At 39.7% G+C, this 26,653-nt stretch overlaps 1 protein-coding gene across 3 annotated transcripts in view; it reads right to left on the bottom strand.

Moving 5' to 3' along the window:
- The window catches only part of MCC (MCC regulator of WNT signaling pathway), a 226,333-nt gene that overhangs the window by 172,641 nt on the left and 27,039 nt on the right, over nucleotides 1-26,653 (bottom strand). For all 3 annotated transcript variants that reach the window (XM_040580652.1, XM_040580651.1, XM_040580653.1), the window contains one exon: nucleotides 12,062-12,273. In XM_040580652.1, the coding sequence (XP_040436586.1) occupies nucleotides 12,062-12,273 (212 nt within the window). The remainder of the gene's footprint in view (nucleotides 1-12,061; nucleotides 12,274-26,653) is intronic.

The following is a 26,653-nucleotide window of genomic DNA, read 5'->3' as shown; positions in this document are numbered from 1 at the left end:
GCTCCTTTCATTTTCTGTCATTTAACCCAAAGCCATCACATTCATCCTGATTCCCTCTGACCCCCCCGAGCCTCAGCATCAGGTCAGGACAGGAAAAGGACCAGGAAGTCAATGTGTGCCTGTTATTCATGTCAGAGACTTGTCTGTCAGGACAACAGGGAGAGACAGTATCAATTTCTATGCTTCTTTCATGTTGCAGCCACCTAATTATCATGACTGTTCATTTGCTCCTTGCCTAAAAACACAAACCAGACCATTGTAGGCTACAATTCATGCCATCATACTTCCGGTTAGCTTCCCTTCATTGCCCAGCATTCCCGCAGTTCAGTAATGCATTCCTCCAGTTATTAGACACAAGGTAAATCCACTCATTTCACCGCCAGTCCCTACAATCTTGGAAGCCATTCTGATTTAGTGCATATATGCACTAAAATATGACCACTCTTAGTAAAATGCCTGTAGAATAATCCTACCTTTAATGTACCTACTCTTCTACTTTATCAGAACCTGTATTCCCTCATGTTTATCCCTCATGATTATGAACTGAATTTCTTTCCAAAATTCTCACTTGCACAAGAAACATTTGTCAGGACTCCCCTGATAAGTCTCTCCTATTTTTCCTGATCCCCAACAGTGAGATTTCCTTATTTACATTCTCTCTTAATTCCTAAACTTTCCTGGTTTTGTATCTTATACTTCACACATGTTTATTTCCAGTTCCAGTCCCCACTCTACAGCCATAATCTCATCTCTGCAAACATTCATCAACCCAATTCCCCAGCTTCCTGCTTCAATTTTACTCCTGAACTCTTCCAAGACAACTATGTGTGGTCATTCTGTAATTATTCTCCTTAATTATAATGTTTCTCTCCACTCTGACTTCCATTACCACTGGCACATGGAACACACAACTCCCCCACTTGGATCAGTGACCATGTAAGTGCCCACAGTGACACAAAGAAGGTGGAGGGATCCTGGCACCTGGCACACTTCACCCTCCACCTAGCCAAGCATCCCATTTCACCATCTATGGTCAAGATCTCTTACGAACATTTAACAGATGAACTGACAGATACCTTCTAAGTACATGTATATACGTACAAACACATATCTGTGTATATGCAGTGTGTGTGACTTATATATACTATCCATACTTACACAAAAAACTATACACATATAGATACACTCATATTACATACATGTATGTACACACACCTATCTTCATAAATGTACTTATATAGGTATGTATGTATAAGCATTTGAAAGTTTGTATTCACTGAAATGTTCCATTTGAAAGATTTTCAGTCAGATGAATTCTGGCAAATGCAAGGAGAGTGTCTGACAGATCCCTGCTTGAAGCTCTACATGGCTTTTTGGCTGGCATGAGCATTTAAATAACAAGAGCATCAAATTCACTGACCACTTATGGGGTTTGGGGAGCTTTATTTTGGCAGAAATTATAAGAAAAATTACTTCAAAAATGGTGTGAACTGAAAAGATATATATAAAACCTCTGGTGAATCAAACCCCCTAGTTTTCAACCAGACCTATTTTACTATCAATAAATTTAAGATTGTTGTAATTGAATTCCTACAGCCCTCATCTGAAGTTTATTTTACTTGCTGTCTCCTTTGGCTGCATAGTTTAGTGGCTGTTCATGAATATCAGCAAGTTAGTCTACAGATTACCTCAACTCCCTAACCAGTTACTATCCACTAAGTATGAGTATTTCTTTATTTTCTTAAGGTGTGTGAGTTTTATTTTTCTTCTCTCCCTGGATAGTTAAACATAAAATCCAAGCTCTCAATTCTAACACGCTGTCTGGTTTGTTTTCTTGCCCTTCTAACTGCTTTGTCATGCACCTTTTAAATCTTCTCAGTGACCTTTTTCCTATACATCTTTCTACACTTAAGCTTCTCATCATAATCTGCAATGAAGACTGTCCTACCTCTGCTTCACCCATTTCTACTTCAGACTTCATATCTGTCAATTTCATTTCACATTGGGAAGGACAGCAAACAACACTGCTTCAGCATTAATGCACCCACAAGTCTATGGGGCAGGATGGGATCCACCCAAGGGTGCTGAGGGATCTGGTGGAGGAGCTCACCAAACCACTCTCCATCATTTATCAACAGTCAAGGCTAATGGGGGAGGTCCCAGAACGCTGGAGGTTAGCCAGTGTGATGCCCATCTACATGAAAGGTGGCAAGCAGGATCCAGGAAACTACAGGCCTGTCAGCCTGACCTCAGTGCCAAGGAAAATTATGAAACAGATCGTTGTAAGCACCATCATGCAGCATGTGCAGGACAACCAGGGGATCAGGCCCAGCCAGCAGGGGGTTATGACAGGCAGGTCCTGCTTAACTGATCTCCTTCTATGACAAGATGACCTGCCTAGTGGATGAGGGAAAGGCTGTGGGTGTTGTCTACCTGGACCTTAGTAAAGCCTTTGACACTGTCTCCCACAGCATTCTCCTGGAGGAACTGGCTGCTCATGGCAAGGATTTACCTTGCTGGGTAAAAAGCTGGCTGGATGGCTGAGCCCAGAGAGTGGTGGTGAATGGAGTTACATCCAGCTGGTGGCCGGTCACAAGTGGTGTTCTCCAGGGGTCAGTATTGGGTTCAGTCCTGTTTAATATCTTTATTGATGGTCTGGACAAGGGCATCCAGTGCTGCCTCAGTGAGTGTGCAGATGACACCAAGTTGGGTGGGAGTGCTGACCCGCCTGAGGGCAGGAGGCTCTGCAGAGGGACCTGGGCAGGCTGGAGCGATGGGCCCAGGCCAGTGGTGTGAGGTTCAGCAGGGCTCAGTGCCGGGTCCTGCCCGTGGGTCACACCAGCCCCACGCAGCGCTACAGGCTGGGGCAGAGCGGCTGGAAAGGGCCTGGTGGGAAAGGGCCTGGGGGTGCTGGGTGACGGCCGGCTGGGCAGGAGCCAGCAGTGTGCCCAGGGGGCCCAGGCGGCCAGCAGCACCCTGGCCTGTGTCCCCAGCAGTGTGGCCAGCAGGACCAGGGCAGTGACCGTCCCCCTGCACTGGGCACTGCTGAGGCCGCCCCTCGAACCCTGTGTTCAGGTCTGGGCCCCTCTCTGCAAGGGGGACATTGAGGGGCTGGAGCGTGTCCAGAGACGGGCAGCGGGGCTGGGGAAGGGGCTGGGGCACAGGTCTGATGAGGAGCGTCTGAGGGGACTGGGGGGGTTTAGTCTGGAGAGAAGGAGACTCAAGGCAGGACCTTATTGCTCTCTGCAGCTCCCTGACAGGAGGCTGTAGGCAGGTGGGGGTCGGTCTCTTTTCCCAGATAACAAGTGACAGGACAAGAAGAAATGGCCTCAAGTTATGCCGGGGGAGATTTAGACTGGATATAAAGAAAAATTTCTTCTTCACTGAACAGGTGGTGAAGCATTGGAACAGGCTGCCCAGGGACGTGGTGGAATCATGGTTTAGTGATGGACTTGGCAGTCCTGGGTTAATGACTGGACTTGATGATCTTAAAGGTCTTTTCCAACCTAGATGATTTTATGATTCTATGATATCTCTGACTTTCTTGTATGGTCTCTTTGGTTCTACAATTCAAGACCTGTTTACACTTTTCTGAAATCACTTTCACTTACTTCGGGTTCATGAAACATGAGCTAAAATGTTCTTTTCTTTCAGGCTTCATCTGGATAGCCTCTTACTTCATTAAGTTCAGAAACGAGTTGCTAAATATTTCTAGTGTTTACTCTCAGATAAGGGTCTATCAACCAACTAAACCAAAGCAAATAAACAAAGTAATCTCTAAAAAAAAAAAAAAGTCTCAGTTGTTCTGTCCTTACAATTTAGAATCCTGGCAGAAGCCATTTCATCATTATGAAGAAACCCCTGACATCACCACAGGTGCTACAGAAAAAACCCCATTTCCCTCCTTTTTCATAATGCATACCAGACCATCAATATTCATGTAAAAATTAGATTCGGCCAATAATACACACTTATAGTCTCTTTAAAAATTCATAGGGTAGAAAGATAAAAAGTCTTTTTCTCCAGTTACTCGCCTAAAATTATACATTCAAGCTGGTAAAGTAATACAAAACTCAGTATAAGATATTAGAGATGGCTATTTAGCTTAAAGGCACAAACCTTGCTTGGGGTCCTCATTTCATTATGAACTTTTCACAGAACAGACACTGCCCTTTCTGAAACTCCAAGTGTACTTTGATTGCTTCCTACTGTGATAAAAAGTGGAGTTTACCAATATACTGGCAACATAGCTATTATGATAATCTGTCTCCCACCTGAGAAATGATAATGTGGTTTTCTAGCCCAAAATGAAACAATCACACTGAAACAGTTCTTCACAAAAAGCAGAAATAGTAAGTGCAAGAGAGCACCTGTGCAGAAGTACTCACCTCCCATTTTCTCTGCACTGGCACCAAAATAGTTCCAAAACAGCTATGCTGACAACCATATATTCATTTAAAAAAAAAAAAAAAAACAACCAACCAACCCAGAACATAGAAAGAAGCAGAGAGGTTGAACAGTGGCAGCATCCTGCACCGCCTCAGGTCAGTGTCCCAGACCTGACAGTGACAAAGAAACTGCTCCAGGGAGCAGGAGCATCTTGATGAATTCAACCGTGGCACTGACAGACTTCTATGGAAACCCTGCCTTGTCTCACTTCATTGGCAGGGTAATGAATGGCTGATTACTCCATTACAAGTGAACTAGCACTGAACTGCAAAATCACTTTTTTTAGAGTCCATTTTCAACTGAGCACTGTGGTTAAGGTTTGCACTTTAATTTCTAAATTCCTGTATATCATGTAACCAAGACAAAAGGGTTTAGTATGTGTGTAGAAGGGGAGGGGGAATAAGTCTTCTCATATTTTTAATAAATGGGGATTCGCAGAAGCTCAGCATTGCCAACTGTAACTACATCAGGTCAACCGTTCACACTCAAGAGAGCAGGCAGAAAAGCTGGTAAGGCAGAAGACCCTGTGACAAGAGCTACAGAGTAATCTTTCTGGCACACAGAATCCAGGAGGTTAATGTTGCTTCAACAGACTAATCCTGGGGCTCAGGCTCAGCCTATCCACTGCCAAGCAAGGTAATAATATTAATACTATATTCTGTATAGCTATGTGCTATGGTGCTGACCCAACGTACCAGGTGAATTGCTCTTCATTTCAACTTGGGAAAAAAGTAAGTTTGGAAAAGCAAAAAGATCTGAACACCTGCACTGGAGCTTGAGCTCCCTTAACTACAGCAAACAAAACAGGATGCATAAAGACAGTTCCTAAGCGGCGACAGAGGGGAAGATACAAAGTCCTTGCAACCAAGTTAAATTAGAAGTTTTGAAACTTTATCAGTAGACCTTCAAAACATCCACTCACACACACTTGTTAAGACGCCTCTTTTCTATAGCACCTGATTGCCACATGCCAGTTCCCATCATCCAATTACAACTGCAGAGCTGGGTCAAAAAACATCATTCTGTGCAGCTCACCTTTGCTATACGCTTGTAAGAGGTATTGTTCAACTGTCACATAAAAGATCCAATTAAAAGCCTAAGTCAAAAGAATATATTAAAAGGCTGCCTGGACAAATGTGCCCTGTGCTGACACCAATCACGTTGTGATAGTCTGCAGATAGAAACAGTAACAGAATTAAAAAATAATAAAAAAAAGAAAATAAAAAAAAGAACCTGAGCATATACGCTTCTGAATGGAATTCTCAAGAAACTTTGTAATTTGCCTTTTGCTCCCCTCTATGTCTGTTACAATCTAGCAAGTTCAAATGACAGAAAAACTACATTTCATATAAAACAGATGAGTCCTGGCAGACCTAATCCATAACGTCCATTTTAACTTGGGAAAATTAATAACAGAGCACTATTAAGAGGGCTATGGAAGCCAGGGCTGTATAAACACAATGAATAATGCTATTACACCTGATGCCTGCTTCAGACAAACAAACTCCATTACAATACTGGCTGGAAATCAAAGACAAACAGCAAACAGCTTCCCACATTCCTGAACATAAAAAATGTCTGTCAGACAAAACTGCTTTTATGCCTGCTTTCTGACAAGCTAAGCCTACTGAATCTATATTCCAATAATCAGTTCTTGCTTTAATGGAATTCTTGGATTCTATTTTTAGCCTGGCAGAATGGAAATTATGCCTAGTTTGGAAGCAAAGGTACAAAAGGCAAGGTTATCTTGGGCACAAATCTTTTTATAAAGAGTAGGCTGTACTGTCCACACCACCATAATATTCTTCAGCTTCAGGCCTTCCTACCTACTAGGGTTCCAGCTGAAGGAACCGTTCGGCTACATTTTTATTGCAATAGCTTTTATTGGCATAAAAAATAAATTGTAATGCAAGTTGCATGTAGGACATAGAAAACAAATGGCTGCAAGGTGGGGAGAGGAAGAAACTCTGCTCCCACAGTTTACTGTACATACTGGTTCCCAAATATAGAACAGATTCCCCAACAAAATAACTTCAGAAAAATCAATCTGTACTCAAGTAACTGAATTCCGACGTATCCTACAAAGGATATAGACATCACTGCCTCCCACCCAAAAAGTCGTGCCTTGAGAGCATGACATACCCAATGCTTTGGGGCCAAGTTTCACTGTCTATACGGGAAGAAGTGGGAAACCTGAAGGAGCCCAACTTCCCAAACCACGGAACAAACAGTTTAAAAACAGAGAAGATTTGGAAATAGGGGTGAGAAGAAAAAGGGGCAGACTTTGCTAGAAAAGAACATACCAATACGACTGAGTCTTAAAACCAAAGCCATAAAAACTTTAGAAATTAAATGAGTCACTTTACAGTTGGTTCTCATTAACAAGGACACCAAACAAAAACAGTCTACAAACCAACCATGGAATTACCTTTCACAATACAGTTCTGTCTTCAGATTTCCTTTATATTTTCCCTTAAAATTTCATTTCCCAAAAGAAATACCTCTGCAATTTCAATAAAATTCAAATTTAATTTACAGCTGATGGCTATAAACGAAACAATAGAGAAAGTGGTTCATATTTAGGGTGGCTGTAAGACTATACCTTGACTGCCACAAATCTCTACAAAGCCCTTTCTTTCTGCATCCCCTACGAAGGTATTTTTGCTTTCTTTGGCAACCAGACAATCCTTGCTGGTTTTAAGGAGTCTGTTTTAAAACCTACGTTTACTAGCTTAGTTAAAATGAGCCAAAAATGTAGCTTTAAAAAATTATAGTACACATATGAAGTTTACAGCTTTTAGGGAGCGCAAGTGCTATGGGGTTTTTCAACAGTACAGTTTTTACCCTCTAAACACGCTAACATTACGGTGGCTTGTGCCAAATAAAAACCTACATATGTAAGATGGACAAGCAGACATCTGTTATCAGTGGATAATCTGACCACATCAGTCTTTGTAAGAAAAGATTGTTAGTTACATAGGCACATCCCCTGCTAGTCACACAGCAAAAGACACTAGAAGTACCAGCTGGCTGTTTTACAGCGAAACTGGGAGGTAAGGTAGTAAGTAAAAGAATAATTGATGTATTGTCAATTGGCCTGTAGTGCTGGAGAAAGAGCTGGAGAAGGAGATTAAATTCAACATTTTGAATTTCATCACAGAATGTCATTTGTGAATATACGCCAAATGCCAAGCACCTCTGTAACATTCTCTTGCTAAAGTACTAAGTACATTTTATAACATCAAGGCATTGTAAGAAATCATTAGAAGCTCAGTAACATGACAGCAGTACAGAATTTACATGCGGATCACTTTATTTACATTTACATGCATCTCAGAGCACACAAATGGTTATTGTGACTCAGGATGAAAAAGCCCATTAATGCTGTTTCAAGCAGTTATCCAGAACCAGCTGCACTACAGTCTGACATAAACGTAAACACAGTAATGATACTAAGTGTGCTCTTTTCTAACAAAAAGCTATTCATATAAATAGGCCACAGCAAGTTATGTTCGCCTGATTATGGATTCCCATCTAGGTGAGAAAGGAAAAGCCACTTGTCCCTGAGAAATGTAATACTGACTTTTGGAATACTATCACTCAGTATAAACTACGTCAACTAAAAAGAATAGCTTTCTCAAAACAGTAGTTCCATCTGTCATAACTTGCAGCTAAACGCTCTTAAGAAGGAAAAATTAGCAATGCAAACGTTCACCAAGTCTGACTAACAAAGAGGTGTAACAGTAAGAATTATTTTCAGAGAACATGACACTTCCTAGGACAAAGACATTAAGTTCTCATCTGCTAGTGATCATGCTGAGAAACTAATGCTAATACAACTACATATTGCTTTGCTATGAATATTTCCATATTTCTTTATAAACTTTTGGGTTGTGTACCCAACAGAGATGATATCTACATTTGGCACAGAGAGTCCACAGTCAGAACCAAATTAGGTTTAGTCACCTTAATTCTACAGGAATACAGGAAGCACAGGCTGTCACACAGATGCAGGACCAGAACAGTCCATTCCCAAACTCAACAAGTCTTTAGTACCTGCAAATGAGGTACACAGACATGCAAATCAGACAGGATTTGCTGAGGAAGGTACAAGAGTCATTACAAGATGCATTAAGAATCTTGCTGCATTAGCTTTCTCTTTATTTCTTGGTGGAGACGTTCCAAAACCAGCTCCCCTTCAGATGAGAAGTGCAATTTGGCAGGTGGAACAATCTGCACCAATGCTCTCCTACCTAGACATCCATCTTGCGTTGACAGCTGTGCACAAGATAAAGCATCCTGGCAACTCTGTAAATCTGCCCTTCTCTCTGACTTAGTGACAACCATATCTGTGGTACTTGCACAGCTGCTTTGAGGAGGAAATAGCAACACAGACTTCTAAAAGCAAGTGGTCACAAAGAAATGCTACCACATTCTATTCTCCAAAATATAGCTGTATTCTTCCCCTCTGCAAGGCAACCATACCCTCATCAAATCTTTTAAAATGTTTTCAACCAAAATTGCTCTGGTGAGGAAGGTGCAGGCAAAGAGCTCCCAATATAGCTGGAGTATCTTTGGGAGGAAACCCCAGAGATTAAAGGATCCTGGATCACACCAGTCCAGGTACTGGATAGTTAAAAAAAGTCCCATATCTCAATATACTTGTAGTCATATTTTAAAAATGTAAGATCTTTGTGCAGAGACTTTTTCAGCAAACTAGTTATTTACAGCTAAAAGAACAGTGGTATGAGATCATATCATCATGGCAAATGAAAGAATCCCAATTAGTTTTACTTGCCCAAATGTAGCTACTTGTGACAACAACTACATTCATCTTAAAACAACAAGAATTAAGGCAACAGGAACTAACAGTAAGCACACAGACATGTATTAGCATTTATATGCACACATCCTACTAAAAAAATTTTTTTTCAAGTTAATCTAGTCTATTTTAATCATGTGTAAGGAGAATATGAAAAGGGAATTAAACATATCCAGATCTTATCGCTTCAGCTTATTAAATTCACTAGAATTCTAATGTGAAATATGCCTATCACACTGAGATGCTGCCCTGTGTGATGTTTTCTGAGAACACCAACACTTCAGCTCCTACAACAGAGTGCCATCCCTCCTGATAGCACTGCAGGGAACACAAGATCACATAGCTTCCTGGGAAGTGAATAGATATGAGACCACGCAAATCAGCTGTTTCACCACATTTATATGACTACTCACATTAGTGATCCTTGTTCATCTTTGAAGATTAAAGTACAAATAAAAAATGACTCCCAAACATGCACACGCACAAAGAAATCCTTTGAAATGCTTGAATTCTTTTCCATCCATGAAGAATATTTAAATTACTTTACATCCCAATGCAATACAAACCAAGCTCAGAAATAATTACATTTGGAACACATACAAGGATTCCTATCAGAGATACTTGTTGTAGTATTTAACCTACTGGCATGAACAGGTACATCATCCGTAAGTGGTGACAGCTCACATTAAAGGTTAATGTTAATCATAAATAGTGTTACCAAGGTGAAAAGCTATAAAAAGAAATCTGTTCTTAATACTTAGGTGTAAAAATGTGAATCTGAAAAACATGGAAAGAATTACACACCCTATAAAGACTACAGAATAAATTTATCCAGGTAAAACAAAAGCTGAAACTGAACATGTGTTAATAAACTAGAACATAGCAAAATGATGTGAAATAAACAGGTAAAAACATATGGAATCAGTATGAATGGTTACATTTCAAACAGCAATTATTTTAAAATTGCATTGCTCCTGTGAAGGAAGAGGAATAATGCTTCAAAGCAGGTATTATATTTTCATAAAGCTCCGTAGAGCTACAAATAATGGGCAGGATTTCAAAAAGGCATTAAAAAAATCCACTTTACAAAAACTAAGCAAAGTGATAGCGAACTGATGTTCATTTAGCTTTTGCGAAAGGCAAACTCAAATCTTAGGGTCATCATAGAAACCCTCTGTATTGACTGAGGAGTATAATCTGTGCTGTAGAAGTACATAATCATCACAGGGATGTCTTTAGCCTGACTGCACAGTTTAAAATGAAAAGAAGGCTGTCAGAAATACAAACAGGAAATCAAATAACAAGAATTGACATACCAATAGGGAAAAGCACTTTGAGGTACTGAGAGAAAAACAGTCACATGACTCCAACCAGAAAGCACCGATCTGGTTTATGTTCACCCATACAATAGTTACCTTGTTAGACCTCTGAGCCTAAAGTCCAAACATCTACAAAGAAATGTAAAAAACATTGCTTTCAAGGGGTCCATACAGCCTGTGTAGATGCATTTGGGAGAAGCTGCCAGAACTGTTCATCTCGCAGCAGGATGACACAGAAAGGCTCTGCTCGGCTTTTTAAAATGGATTCTAAAGAAGATAAACCTCTCTGGTTACACTTTAGCAGCATTTAGAGTTCCAGAGAGAAATGTCCATGTAAGAGTCTGTTTTTAATTCTTTGTCCTGCTATTACATAGAAATGCAATCAACTCCTGAAGGGAAGAAATGCAGTTATTAAACCTCCATCAGGTTTTTTTTTGAGGTAATCCTGGTTGCAGTACAATGGAGTCTGGTCAGCTCCTTATGTACAACTGGAAAAGTTCCCTGGACTGAACCTATCAAAATGTGAAAGCTGAGATCTGCCATTTCTGAGAATGAATGCGAGGGAGCGGCTTGGCTTGTCATTGTGGCAAATGCAGTTAGGTAAAACAATCTGAGAAAGAGACAGAGAAGGAAGTACCCATATTAAGTCATAGTTCTAAGGCAGCTATGTTATCTCTTTAAAGAGTCTAAATTTAGATTGCAGTAAGCATGCCCCTCAGTTTTAAAAACTGTGTAAAGGGAATAAACATAAACAGTTACCATTCTGTCATTTTCTCCCATTCCTTTCTCTCTACAATTTAAGCCAAAACAAAAATTTACATATGACCCATGACATCAGTGCTCAGCAGGAGTTATATGGAGATGTTATTGTATTCATCTACATATAAATGAGAGACTGCTAAATCTGCTATGGTTTGAAAGAACATAGAACATTTAAAAGCAGAAATACAACAGATGCTTGTTAAAACAAAGATCAGGCATTTTTTGTAAGAGTAAGCATAGAAGGAATTTAGAGATGTGAATAAAAAGAACCCCCAAATATCTGGGGATTTTTATTTCTTATGAGCCTTCAGCATTTTCAAAGATTTCTACATGTCAATGCAATGCAGTAGCTTTCACGCTCTGCATTCTGGAATAACACTGCACCCTGTGTCTTTGTATTGCAAATGTAAAACATGTTACGAAAGCCCATAATTTCTGAATCATCATCAGCCAGGAGCATAGACAGAGGACATATTAGTACATATCCACCTTCAAACCTGAGTGAACTCCAAATCCAAAAAGGTGTCCTCGCAGTTTCTATCCAGAAACAGATGTGTGCAAGCCACTCTTTTTGCACAGCTATATTGCTCTAAAGCAGCTCTACTTAAACTTCTGTTAAGTGCATTCTACATCCTTTAATATAATCAAATGTGAAACCGCTCCTACCTTTCCAAAATGGTATTTTTTAAGCAAGTCAAAATGCACTTACAGTGTTGGCAAGTTCTAAGTAGCTTCCTCCAACTGAGTTGTTAAAATTTGAGGTCTGAGCCAGAAGTCTTTGCAGAGCAGCCTGTTGAGTCACATTGCTTCTACCATACTCCAACACCTTTTGTAGTGTAAAATGACTCTGGAGGTCTGGACTCTGAAGGTCTCTTGCTCCTGAATCATACTCCCAGCTTTCTCTGGCTCCTGATAAGGCACCTAAAATGCAGAAATAGAAAAAACATTCTAGTATGGGCTGTGTATAAAGAACACACAATCATGGAATATCCCAAGTTGGAAGAGACCCATAAGGATCATAAAGTCTAACTCCTTGCTCCTTGCACAATTGCCCACAATTAAACCCTATGATGAAGAGCATCTTCCAGACACTCCTTGAACTCTGACTGGCTTGGTGCTGTGACCACTTCCGTGGGCAGCCTGTTCCAGCGACGAACCACCCTCTCAGTGAAGAACCTTTTCCTAATGTCCAGTCTGAACTTCCGCTGACAGCTCCATTCCACTTCCCCATGTCCCGTTGCTGGTCACCAGAGAGAGATCAGCGCCTCCCCTCTGCTGTCCCCGTGAGGAAGTTGGTAGGCTGCAACGAGGTTGCCCCTCAGCTTTCCCTTCTCCAAGCTGAACATCCAAATGGCCTTTGTTGCTCCTTGTAAGTCTGGCCCTTGAGGCCTTTCTCCACCTTGGTCGCCCTTCTCTGGACACAGTCCCATAGCTGATGTCCTTCTTATACTGAGGCACCCAGAACTGACACAGTACTTGAGGTGGGGCCCCACTAGTGCAGTGTAGAGCGGGACAACCACCTCCTCAACCAGCTAGCTATTCTGGCTTGATGCACCTCAGGACATGGCTTGACCTTTTGGCTGCCAGGCCATACTATTGACCCATAAATAAGCCTGCTTCTCCTTCCAGAAAGAAAAAAAGTGAACAGCTCCACCACTGTTTTTCCCCATCTTGCACATACAGACCATGCCAGGAAAAAAAGCAGTAGTAACATTTTCAATGGACAGATCATTTACTAAATTACAAGATCCATGTCCTGGTTTCAGCTGGGATACGAGTTAATTTTCCTCAGATTTGTTGTGAGAACAATGCTGACAGCACACCAATGCTTTTTGATTGTTGCTACAAAATGTTTATACTAAGCCAAGGGCTTTTCAGTTTCTTGGCCACTGCCAGTGAGAGTGCTGGGGGGGCACGGGGAGCTGGGAGGGGACACAGCCGGCACAGCTGGCCCGAACTACCCAAAGGGATATTCCACACCATGGGGCGTCATGCTGAGTATATAAACTGGGGGAAGAAGGAGGGAAGGGGTGGGACATTCGACATTATGGTGTTTGTCTTCTCAAGTAACGGTTATGTGTGATGGAGCCCGGCTGTCCTGGGGATGGCTGAGCACCTGCCTGCCCAGGGGAAGTGGTGGATGAATTCCTTGTTCTGCTTTACCTGTGTGCAGGGCTTTTGCTTTACCTGTTAAACTGTCTTTATCTCAATCTCGAGTTTTCTCACTTTCAATCTTCTGATCCTCTCCCCCATCCCACTGTGGGGGGAGTGAGCGAGTGGCTGCATGGGGCTTAGTCATCATCTGACAAACCAGAATGAAAATGAAAGCATCTGCATACATTATTTAGTATAGAGTAAAAAGTGTAATTTACAATAGCTGAGGAACAGCGAATGAGTGTCTGTTACTATATCAGATTGAAAAGCAGCACTGATAGAAGAACTAAAGAGGAAAGCCATTATTCACCTCTTTTTGTTTACTGAATACCAACACAATAAGTGAATCTTTCAGCTGTATAGATCACCACTTCTTATGTTAGCACTGCCTTTATTATTATCTCAGGGTTGCTTGTTTCAGTTCAAGTTTCAGAGACAAATCAATCATAATATGTTTCATTACAAATCAATCCAAGAATATGATCATGTAGCTAGTGAGAAACAACGAATGTTTCACAGAAAGTTTCCTGAACCTTCACAAACCCTACATGAAGCTGCAGGGTTGCTGTTTCTCCATGTACCATCTTTCCAATTCCCCACAGCCAGAGACAGGCTTAAACCCCTAACACAAATCTAACAAAATTTTCTTGTTTTATCAGTAACTGTTTCATCCATGGGTGTTCTGCTTCCCATACAACTGTCCCACTCTTTCAAAATCCTGTTATGTTGTAGGGTCAATTTCCTATGGCAAAACATTCCACAGTAGACACTGGATTATTTAATAACCCTGGGCACCACTGTAAAATTTAAGATGTGGCATAATCAAGATTAAAAACAATTAAGTGAATTGTCCGAGCATACACTCTAAGTTAATAGAAAAGTCAGAATAGAATTAAGAGCTACAGACTAATGCAAAACTCTAAATCCACCATGCAATCATCAAACCATAAGTAATTGTCTGTAATGCCATCCTATTAGTTTGAAAGCTTTTCCTTTTTATGAGCTAGTTGCCTCTCTCAAATATTCATTAGCATTCTAAGTGAGTGTTTGCTAATCAGTGGTTATTACTTATTCAATACAATGCCAGGGAGAAGCAATAAACTACATAATAAAGTACCAGGAGAGTGCCTCCCCCTTGCCAAGTAAGTTGAAGATGCAAAAGTGCGGAGAAAACCTGCCAGAAGGGAAGCAAGACAGCAACTAATATTTAGCTTTAGGTCAACTCCCTAACACCCTGTAAAGCAGTTACACATGACAAAACAACTTAGGTGGCTTCCCTGCCTTACTGTAATGCGTATCTGCTAGTCTCTAAATATGTAAGTAGAAAATAAAACAAAAAATAATTACATTTTATACTAATATCATCACCATGACTGATTACCACAGGTACAAGTAACAGTTAAGGATTAATTCAATTACTTTTACACCAAGAGCATGCACCACCGTGCTTATCTAGCTACATGCTGCAAGCTCTCCAACAAGCTGAACAGAGATGCTGCCACCAGCAATATTTTACACCGTGTGGCACGAACTACGACAGCGTTAGGTACCTCTGCCCTCTTGTGGCTACAGCATTACCGTAGAGCAAAAAAATCGGCAGCCCACAGCTGCAGCTGCAGCAATGTCTCAGGAGCTTTAGGAAGACAGGGCATCAGTTCTGCCACCTCCCAGGCTTGACAAGAACATGGGAAACAACTCTGCACAAGTATAGCCACAGAACTAAGAGAGCTGTTATACAATATAGACACTCCTCTTTTTACAGAGCTAAATATGGCACAACGGAGTACGTGCACTAAATTTCTATTACTCAAACAACATTGTTCTGCAAAAGACCTTTCACATTCATTCAATTAACAACAGTAGCTTTGTTGAAGACCCAAGTGGCCTTCATAAATTGCACCACCTGCTAACAGACTGGAAGCACTTACAACACAGCTGGCTCAGAAGTCACCTGTCAGTCACAGAGACATCCAGGAAAAACTGTTTTTTTATGACTGTATTGTGACTGTATTGTTAACCTTAAAATAAAAGAATAAAGTTTTCTTACAAGCTCAGCTCTGTTTTCCTGTTCCAAAACATACATACTTAAAATGCAAGGATATATGACTGTTACAACAGAAAGCATATCCATTATTTTATTTTGGGCTTAACCCTAATCTCTAAATTTGCCCGCTATTCTCCCAAAAGATTCCAAAACTCTGGCTGTTAAGATGCTGACCTCCTGGATCATGCACCTTTCAAGTCTCAGCTCTGCAGGGAAAGTATAGAGTTGTCACAACTGAGATTTCTGTCATAACTGAAAATTCAGTCAGGAATTAACTTGTTTGCTGCTGTAATTAACATAAAAGTGTTGCTCTTACAATAGTAATCAGAAAGAAAGAATCATTAGGTATGATGGCACACCAAAAGCTGAGAGCCAGCCTGATAACTAGGAATCTATAGGTCCTAAATCTGTGTTTAAGAATTAGTCTTCACAGAACTACATACATTCCACAGTCGTTTTCCCTGTTGCTTTACACTTAAAATCATATGAAATTTCTGTATTACATGAAACAAAATTATTCTCATGAAAATTCCCAGGTAATAAGCATGCCAGAAAATTAATGTTGTTACAACTACCAAGCGGGGTGTGTGTGTAATTAGTTACACAATATAGACAAGTAATATAAGAGCATATAATTGTTTTCAAAGCAACATTTCAATTCCTGAATAAGAGAGTTAAATCAATCCTTTTTGGTCTGAATGGATACATCAGACTTTACTAAAACTGCAGGATAAAAGCTTCTGATTATACACAAGCTTCCACACATGTATTTTTTTAATCGCCTTCCTAGTACTGCTAGCACTTGCCTGTCTTGACCTGTAATTAATTCCAGGTAAAATTCATGTTATAGCAAATATTAAGTACCTAATGGGAACTGTTTGTTTCTAGCGTTTTGTAGGGTAGATGAGTAGAGCATCTGAGTGTTATGTAGATCCACCAGTAGCAGGACAGCCTAAATCTTGCCTGTAACATTTATTTAAAACTTTTGTCTTCTGTGGGTTTTCCTGTTCATTTAGTTAGTCCTAGATCTTACTTATTTCCTTACAATTATTTAAACTTTGATACATTTTACATTTAAGTAAAACAAAGGACAGTTTAATTTGGTAACACATACACATACAAGATTCCATAACCACAAATAAAATGTCACTTGATGAATTGTAACAAAGCTGTTTAAAGTAACTTTATAAATCATTTCCTTGACAAGTATCACTATGATAGGATACCTTGCCCAGGTGCACTGAGACTTCTTGCTAGTTTAACTTTCCTTTATCACCTACAAAGCTCTCAGTAACAGCACAGAGCTCTGTGTTCTGGTACTGGTGTCATCCCATTATGGTGACCTGAAAGAAAAGAGCATTTCGTCTTCTCTACTAACAGTTAACCTTCTGCCTAGAAGGCTTGTACTCTGCAACATGGAAGCAGGTACCCACTGTAACTACAAGCCTACCCATACAGCCAGGCTTTTTGCTTTGGTAAAGGTCAACTTCACCAGGCTATGCTGATGGACCAAGCATTATGTGACTTCATCTTTGCTATCAAAGTAGGAAAGATGACAGGGCACTAAAGATGTATTAGTTGCTGAAAGGATTTGGGATATCAGGAAAAGTGAGGCACTAAAAGATTAGCCCTGCATCAGCTTCTCAAATGAGTCTGCCGTACGAATGACAAACATGAAGACAGTTGACAATGTAAGACACTATGAGCACAACCAACCTCTAGGTCACATATCTACACCTCACTCAACAAGGAAAGTCTTAACAGCAGAGATCCAAAGTCTGATCACAGTTTTCCATGAGGAATCAGTGACATTTTGTTACTTAAACTTATTTGGAGAACTCTGACATTTAACACTATAATTTATGTGCACCGGCCACAGCTTGCAGCTTCTAGGAGAAACTTAATTCTAGAATATGATGATTTTGCAGCTGAGTGGGCAGAGTTAAGTTCTCTCAGTCAAGTATTAGCCTCTAGTCTCAAAACCTATTTCAATCAGCCTTAACCTTGTAATCAGAAGTTGCATACTTATTTTAACACATTTTCTTCATGCCTTACTACATGTATGCAACAATTCCTGGACATACAGCCCATCTGCTTCTACCATCTTCACACACCAGATCAATCAATAGGGATAAAAAGGTTATAAATCCAGGCAGTTAGTGACTTTGCAGTGTTCTAAGGTGAGCCAGACATTTCCTCTCTTTTCCACTTCCATTTTGTTCAGCTTTCAAGGTTCAGATTCTGACTGACTGAAGACAGAACCCTTCTCTAATCCAAAAGCATTATCTTACCAGAAGAATGGCTATTTTTCAACATTTTGTTTGCTAACCTTTCATTCAGCAGTTAATATGTGACAACCTATCAAAAGAGTGGGAACTTTGAATACCTATTCTATTACTCAATAAAGGCAACAGGGAGATTTGTGAAAAGCACTAGTTATTTCCAAGCTCCATGCTAACATCACTAGTAATAGTTGTGGAGGTAAGAGAACCATTGAATGAAGGTGAAAATGTACAAAATTAACAAAGAAGAGTCATTTTGCTCTTAGTGGTCAGCTGAATAAGATGTCAAAGAGTAGGTCTAGCTATAAGGAAAAAAAAAAAAAGGGGGGGGGGGGGGGGGGGGGCAGGGGCAAAAAACCAGAGGAATGGAAGGTAAGTCTCTAGGCATTCAAACATCCAGCTCCCAGAAGCTCATGCAAAAATTACAAGGGCCAAATGCACTTTAAAGAAAATTCAGAAGTGCAAAGACAGCTCTGTTTGCTCAAGAACGTATGGAGTACAGTAAGACAAAACAAAAGCCATGCTCCAGAGAGGAATCAACTTTATACTAAGCTAACCTGACTAGAGAAGTGAAAATTATAAAGCCGTATTTGGAGCTTATTGAAAGTATTTCCATTGTTTTATACATAATATCATGTGACTCTGTAACACCATTGCTCTCCACAGCACAACACAAAAAACAAGTGCTTTCCCTCACATCCTGCTGTCTGTGATACTTCTCAAGAGTTATAGGAAACTAATGAGGAAGTGGGGATAGCTTTTTTGTTCACAAAAGCCTTCTGGTAAACTGTTTATATCTGGAATCGAACCTACTGAAAACCACAAGATAACTACATAAGGCACTATGCAAGTCAGGGAACCTCTCGAATACAGGAATCAAAGACCAAAGGCTCCAGCTTCACTGTCCATGGTTGTCACCACCTGGTACATGCCCCAAACCTGTCAGCTAGAGTAACTCTTTCCCATTTAACAGGAAACACACTTTTAAACCTATTTATTCTTTTGCATTAGATGACAAAACAATATGAATGACAAGGCAATACAGTGATTATAATAACTGATTGTCTGATGCACAGGTGGGTGAGAATGTTTATTTAAAAATATAGCAAGCTCTCTGTTAAACATCCACTGGAATTTCCGGAAGAATTCAGAATAAAAGAGTTTGTTGTTTTTTGTTTGTTGGTTGGGGTTTTTTTTACAAAAGAGCAGTCTGCAGAGGCATAAGTTTTAAGTGCATTCTCAACTCAGCATTCAGTCCTAGAGAAAGTTCTCATTAGCACTTTTTTCAGCTCTTCTCTAGCGACCTAGAAGGAAATAGCTTGCTATGGGAGAAGCAGTTAAGGGAAATGAGGAATCTTTAAGACAAGGGTTTCTGGAATCACACTATCTAGGTCACGTTCTTCCCTCCATTCTCTGGTTTGATGAATACTGCATAGAAGACATTATGTTAGGCTATGCTATTTCAGTCATTTTCTCATTAGGATTGGAAATGAGGATAAGAAACTCTAAGGCAAGGAAGCCACAGCTACACCCCACACTGACTAAGGCAGGCAATTTACTCCATGAGAGAAATACTCTATTTCATGAAATCAGATCTAAGAAGAAAATTGAATTGCATGAATAAATTTTGCTCTAAAAAAGAAAAACTGGATTTCTCAGAAAAAGACATCTGACACCTTTGATAATTTTTGTTTAGATTTAGTGTTTTCTAAACTCCTCAAAGAACAAAAAGCTCCACAACACTTCAATATTATGCCAAGACAAGCAAGTACACTTTGAAAGAATATGAGCAGCATTTTACATTGGAATTACTAGGAACATAAAATACAATGCACACACCTGACAGCATTACAGAGATCATAAAAGCACTCATCAGCATCACACAAATGACCTAACAGGGGTAATGGTTTTGGCATGAAAATATGACAAAGCACAAATCGAAAGAGAAGTCAAGAATTGACTGAAAGAGTAAAATTACTGGCCTTTGAGAACACACAAAGTGAATACTTGTAATAGACAAGATTTCTCTTGTAGACATCAGTAAAATAAATGTTCTCTGGTTACATTTCTCAATGCCCACTGAAGGCTCATGTACAGTTTTAGGTGCATATGACAACTGTAGCATGTATACCAAGTACAGTCAGCTGATGCTTCGTCTCCCCTGTGCCCCTGAACTACAGTTAAAACATTTTCATTTTCTACGTGTATGTTTATTCAAATCATCACAAAACCTCAACTGTAGTTCCGGTTCACTGAAGTATACTCAATATTCAGATATTAAGAATTCAGGAGATCTGGAATTTTGTGCTCCCAGACTCACTATAGGGTATAACTATAGATTAAATCTGGGAAACAGGTAAATGCACTTTTAAAGAAATTAGAACAGTTTGAAACTTAACGAGCACTCCCAATTACTGAAGTAATGCTAACATATCTTTTTTTAGGCTTTTAGGTTTTGATTTTTTACACTCCATAACATATTTTTCTAAGTAGATTTTTACCAAGCATAAAAACTTCCTGAAATCTTAAGACAAATAAACGAAATGCCTATGTGAAAATTAGGACAGATGAAAGGAGCTTGCCAAGATCAAAACCATAAAGTAGACAATCCAAGTTTGTATCAGGTAACTCATTCTTTATAAAGTTTTGAGAAAGTAAAAAATGTAGTGATGCTTCCAGTGACAGACAGTTTCTCTCAATACAATTTCCCAGTCATGCAACACAGCTTTGTGTTAAACCAGTAGCCCAAGCCATGCATATTAACAAATGTGTGTGGAATTTCAGTCACATAAGCTTCTTCAAATTTATTTCAATTACTGTAGAAGTGTATATCTGCAAACTATCATGGATTCATTACTTGTCAGTAGACTAGCATTGGCCATATATGAAATGATGAAACAGAAAAAAACCACACTATCCACGACACCTTCATAGACTTGTCCTTGAATCTGAAATGATTTAAGATAATCATTGAGACATGACAACCATTTCCTCTACTCAGACACAAGCAACAGATGAAGAGGATGACTTATCAACAGCCCAGAAACCAATATAAACAACATTAAGTTCTAGAATAATTACCATACTCCATTTTGCCAGAACATTGATGGCTAAGAACTGCACCATACTCAGGAATTCAACCCAATATTTCATTCGAAGTTTACAGTAAGGGAGACAATAATCCTTTTTTTCCTGGAAATTGATAATCTCTAGTAAAGAGGGGTGTATACAGTAATAGGAAAAAGGGCATAAAACCTGAAATCATGCAGAGGCTAGGTAAAGTTGCAACATACCATCCAGGTACAGTATTTGTACTGTATGCATTGCATTTTTTGGGGGAAAAAAACCAAACCACGCCCCCACATGGCAATTTTCTCTGTATGTGAACGATCAGCTTCTCCCCAGGTTATTTTCCACTCAAGACAATCTCAGTTTGGATCTGACTTCAATTCATAGGTACCAAAGCAAACAAACAAAACACCCTGAGATTGTTGTCTGTCACTGTCATCTTGATGCTTGCTGTTTTATGAACTGTAGTATGTCAGATCTACACTGGTGATACTAGTAGTGAGTAGGTGAAGAGCATGCCATCACGTAAGTCAGGAGAGAGTAAGCAGAAATGTGCTGAGAGGCAACCCTTGTTTTGCAAAAGCTAGAGCAGGATGTATCACACTGCCCATCCCTGAGCCAAATGAAGCATGGCCTCTATGAAAATCCCAGCTGCACCCTTTTGGTTTCTCAAGATTATCACAGTTTGTGTAGAAAGCATAAACTGGGACAAAAGTGATGCTGTAATCCAGTTCCATATGGTAAACCACAGCTCCATGTCTTCTCATTGAAGTTGACCAAGAAGCATGGACAACAGCAATGTCACTCTGGAATAAGCCAGCTTGTGGTGCTCTGCAGAGCTGTGTGGTGCTGAGGTGGCCAAGGTCTGGGCCAGCCATTCTGTTGGCTCTTGGTGGCAGCAGCTATCAAGAAGGGCAACTTCCTGCCTTTCCTTGTAGGTATGCTATGCTCTGCCCACTAGCCTGTCTGTCTTCCCCCTTCCCTCCCATTTTCAAAGCTACTTGGCAATTTGAAAGACATATGCTAGTCAAAGTCTCAAATAGACTAAATTCCTGTAAGCTTTATGGAAGCACAGAGATGACAGATTCTGTTAGTTCTCCTGCTGAGAAAAATAATGACATGTGATGCAATGCTCAACTGTGATTACTCACACAAAAGTGAAAAAAAAAAGTAAAACGGGGTGGGGCGGGGGGGGGGCGGGGGGGGCAAAGAGAGAGAGAGAGAACCAACCCACACACATGGAAGGAGGAGGTTAGGAAATTGAGGCAAAACAAAAAGTGCTTCCTCCTCATACCACAACAAGAGTACGCTGTGCTACTCTTGGCTGCAGGACATGGTGAATGCTGAAGACCAGCGTGGGTTCAGAGACTCAGGTCTGTAAGACAGTATTACAGAGGGAGATAGGCAAGCAATACATGTGTGAACAAGTGCAACTATCAGTAGTTCAAAGTCCCTGAACTGAACTGAATAGAGAAGCATCATTAAATGTTCACCCAATTCCTATTATCTTCTCTAACGATTTGCTTTTCACCACTCTAAGAGACAGGATACTGTTTCAGAATAACCTCTGGTCTAATGCAAATTAGCTGTTCTTATATTTTACAAATATTCAAATAATAAGAAAGCTTCAACCAAACGTTGCCCTATTAGACACCAGAGAACCCATTCTGCAGGAATGCCTTCCATCCTTTGTAGATTCACTAGTGTTTAACATATACTACACATTGCAGTTTTAATAAGATTAGTTAGCTGTCAATTAGAAATCCCTTGGAAATCTAGGTTCATTTGTTTGGCTGCTCATAGATCTTAGCACTCCGAGTCTCTAAAAAAAATACTAAAATAATAACTACCTATATTCTGCTGCTTGGCACAAATATACTGGTATTAAAAGAATATTTAAAAGTAATAAACTGAACCATTTACAGTTAATGGAAGGTCATATGTAGTTAAATTTAGCACAGCAGATATTCACAGCTTTTACCAGTCAAACAAATATAAGGTGAAACTTCGTGCTTCTAGTTCTCAAGAAAATCTGCAGCACATCCGATTCCATATGAGCTCTATAGTTTTTAATTAAATATAGCATAAATAAATTTAATCACTGCATCAGTTTCTTGGAAGCAATTTATTTGTGGTAAAATCAAACACTGAATTAATGCAAAGCAAAAATAGTGATTTTTCAGCCCCAACTGGCCTGCCTCTCATGTTTACCCACAAGCTTAATTTGAGGCTGAATTTCTACCATTCCTTTGATCAATTCTCATGCTTGATCCACAATGCAAATAAATTATCATATCAAATTTTCAAGAGATGTATTTTTACTAAAGAGAACGGGGGACTTGGCTATGAATTAATTACTAACTACTAACCTACAGCTCACTCCCCCACTACCCCAAAGGATAGGGAGGAGAACTGGGAAGGAATGTAAAACTCAGGGGTTGAGATAAGAATAATTAAATAATTGAAACAAAACCAATAATAAAAATTATAACAATTATAATGAAAAGGAGGGAGAAGTGGAGACGAATGAAATCCAATGGGAAGGGAGAAAAGAAGCAATGCACAGTACAACTGCTCACCACGCGCTGATGGATGCCCAGCCACTCCCTGAGCAGTGATTCCCAGGCCCTGGCCAACCCCCCCAGTTTATATACTCAGCATGACACCCCATGGTGTGGAATATCCCTTTGGGTAGTTCGGGCCAGCTGTCCCGGCTGTGTCCCCTCCCAGCTCCCCATGCCCCCCCAGCCCTCTGGCTGGCCGGGCCTGAGACCCTGAGAAGTCCCTGACTGAGTATAGCCACCACCCGGGCACAGCCAAACCCACCCGTGTGCTGTCAGCATTGCTCGCACAGCACAGCCACAGCACAGCTGCACCCGCTGCGGAGAAGGAAGTTAACTGCACCCCAGCTGGAACCAGGACAGAAGCCAAAGATTGCTTATGGACTCTAGTATTCATAACTACTTATCTATTATATGAAATAAGATCAATAAGTACATGCAGCTTTCAGCAGGACAGGAAATCATTCACCTGTCTAAACAAAGAATTTACTAATAAACAGTACCATTTTTTGTTCCCCCTCAAAAACAACAGGTAGGAGAAATTGTCATTTTTTCCCCATGATAAAGAATACTCTGTTTGCCAACTACCTGTAAAAAGCTAGACAAATCTATACAACATCTAAATAATTCTAATTCTAGCTTTTATATGAGACATATAAAACTATATAACACTGAAAAACCTGACAGAAGCCACAAATGTTCAGGCAGCTTCCTGCTTTACACCATTGGAGGTGTAGTTCTGCTGTACTACAGGCTCTCATTCGCCCAGCAATTCACTTCCATTACTCACTAGATGATTCACACAGATTTATGGTACCCATCATGGTTTTCAGTCTCCATAACTGGAAATAAAACCCACAGATTTGACCAGTACCTGACCTTCTTCCTGTATTTCCTACTGAAATAATATATTAAAGGTCAGGTAGCATACAGTCACTGCATGACTTCAGCAACATTTTCAAAAGTAATTTTATTAATTTTTATTGTATTTTAAACAATGTCAAAAGAACATTAACAGAGTTCACGTTCCATTTCACTCATAGAAAAAATTGTGGTTATTGCCTGCAAATTATTGTTAAAGCTCCCATTGACATGAATGGTGTAGGGTAAGAACTACAATATATAATAGGTTTGAGTTGCTGATATCCAAGCAGCAAAAAGTATCATTATAGTAACTTAAAAAATGTCCTTTTTCATGCATTTGAACAAAAGATTAAACTTAAATCTATGCATCCATTTGATTGTCTAAATGGTAGGTGTGGATGCAAGTTTGGCTTACCGAGCACACGTATGACTGAGTATTAATATACCTGAGTCCTGTACTTGACTAAAACAGTCAACCAGTTTCCTTATGTCTATATCTTACCTAGAAATACAGTAGAAACATTTGTTGGGCAAAATTACTAGAATAACCTTATTAGTGATAAAAAATGATGGGTGAGCTGAAGTTCAATAGTCATTTAGTTGTAATTTTTTCTTAGGACATTTTTTCCCAGTTATTTCCTTTATAATGAAATGCAAAAATTATAGGTAGCTGTCATGGTTTAATCCCAGCTGGCAACTAAGTACCATGCAGCTGTTCACTCACTCCTCCCACACACAGTGGGATGGGGAAGAGAATTGGGAAAAAGATAAAAGTCGTTGGCTGACATAAGAACAATTTAATAATTGAAATAAAATATAGTAATAATAACAATAACAGTAACAAAAGAGAGAGAGAGGGAGAGTGGAATAAAACTCAGAAGAAAAACAAAACAAAACAAAAACCAAGAGATGCACAATACAATTGCTAGTCCCCAAGCAGCAATTGGTGGCCCACAGCCAACACCCCTCAGTTTATATACAGAGCATGATGTTCTATCGTATCCCCTTGGCTAGTTCAGGCAGCTGTCCTGGCTTTGCTCCCTCCCAGCTTCTTGTGCGCCTGCTCACTGCCAGAGCACGGGAAACTGAAAAGTTTTGTCTTAGGCTAAGCATCACTTAGCAACAACTAACACATCAGTGTGTTATCAACATTATTCTCATACTAAATCCAAACCTAAATCCACAGCGCTGTACCAGCTACTCTGGTACTAACTCTACCCTAGCCAAAATCAGGACAGTAGCAAAGACAATCTTTTCTTTAGATATATGCATACATTTTTGTACCCTTTGTTAAGAAATCGTGAACAGCTACAAGAAAATCCTGCACAAAATGCTGTGTCACTGGTAATCTGTACAATTACATACAAACTTGCAGTGTGAAAAGTCAGGGCAGAGGCTGGGTTCCTTTGCTTCAGATCACCTGGACCCCTGCTACTCAGTGACAATCAAATGAGTTTTGAAATTTTGTAAATTTATGCATCCCACATGGATACATGATAACAGCTTTCAAGGATTATCAGCTGACACATTATGTAGAAAATGGTCTTGAAAAAAGCCCTGTACACTATCTTTGAAAATAATGTTTATTAAAAAGTGTTCTTTATAAAATAAAAAAAGATACACAAAAAGAAAAGAACACCCACCAAGTTTACATGTTGTATGTTTGAATTTGCACACGATGATGTCTCCTGTTTTAAACAATGTTTAGAAAGCAATAGCAGTCAGTCAGTGTAACACAATCAACTCTTTGATCACTAATGAGTATGTACGTGAGCCCTCAAAGACATGAAAGGCATGGAACCATATGCAGATCATAATTCAAGCTTGACTGCAACTGCAGTTCCTCAGCTCACATGTTGATACTCTGTGCAGTGTTTATATCACAGAAATATATTACAGTGGTGTTTCCTTGCCTTTTTAAAAAAAGATCGGTAGAACATCTTGAACGGTACTGCCACAACGGTTTTCTTTTACAACCAAATAAAAACCAATTGCTTTCTAAACGCTTATTATTATTATACCCTTTCATTATGGGCATTTTTGTTTACACGGGGGAGCATCTCATTATGTCCTCTAATTATTAAAAAGTCTTACAGAATCTGCAAAGAGTCAAGGCAGGACAAGTATAAAACCCATAAATTCCCTATAGGTTTAAAAACAAAATACTGTAAAATAGACTTCACCAGTACAGAGCAAAATACAACAAATATAGCAAAGGTGTTCTGGACTTAAATTAACTTTTGAAAAAAAAAAAAATTAGAAGAAATATGAGTTCACTCACGAACTTTAAAAATGCATTAAATTACTCTCGTAAAATGGAAAAAGAG

Source organism: Falco naumanni, chromosome Z (assembly GCF_017639655.2).
Source record: "Falco naumanni isolate bFalNau1 chromosome Z, bFalNau1.pat, whole genome shotgun sequence".
Classification (NCBI taxonomy): Eukaryota; Metazoa; Chordata; class Aves; order Falconiformes; family Falconidae; genus Falco; species Falco naumanni.
The sequence above is the reverse complement of the archived record's forward strand: the minus strand, read 5'-3'. Positions and strand labels throughout refer to the sequence as shown.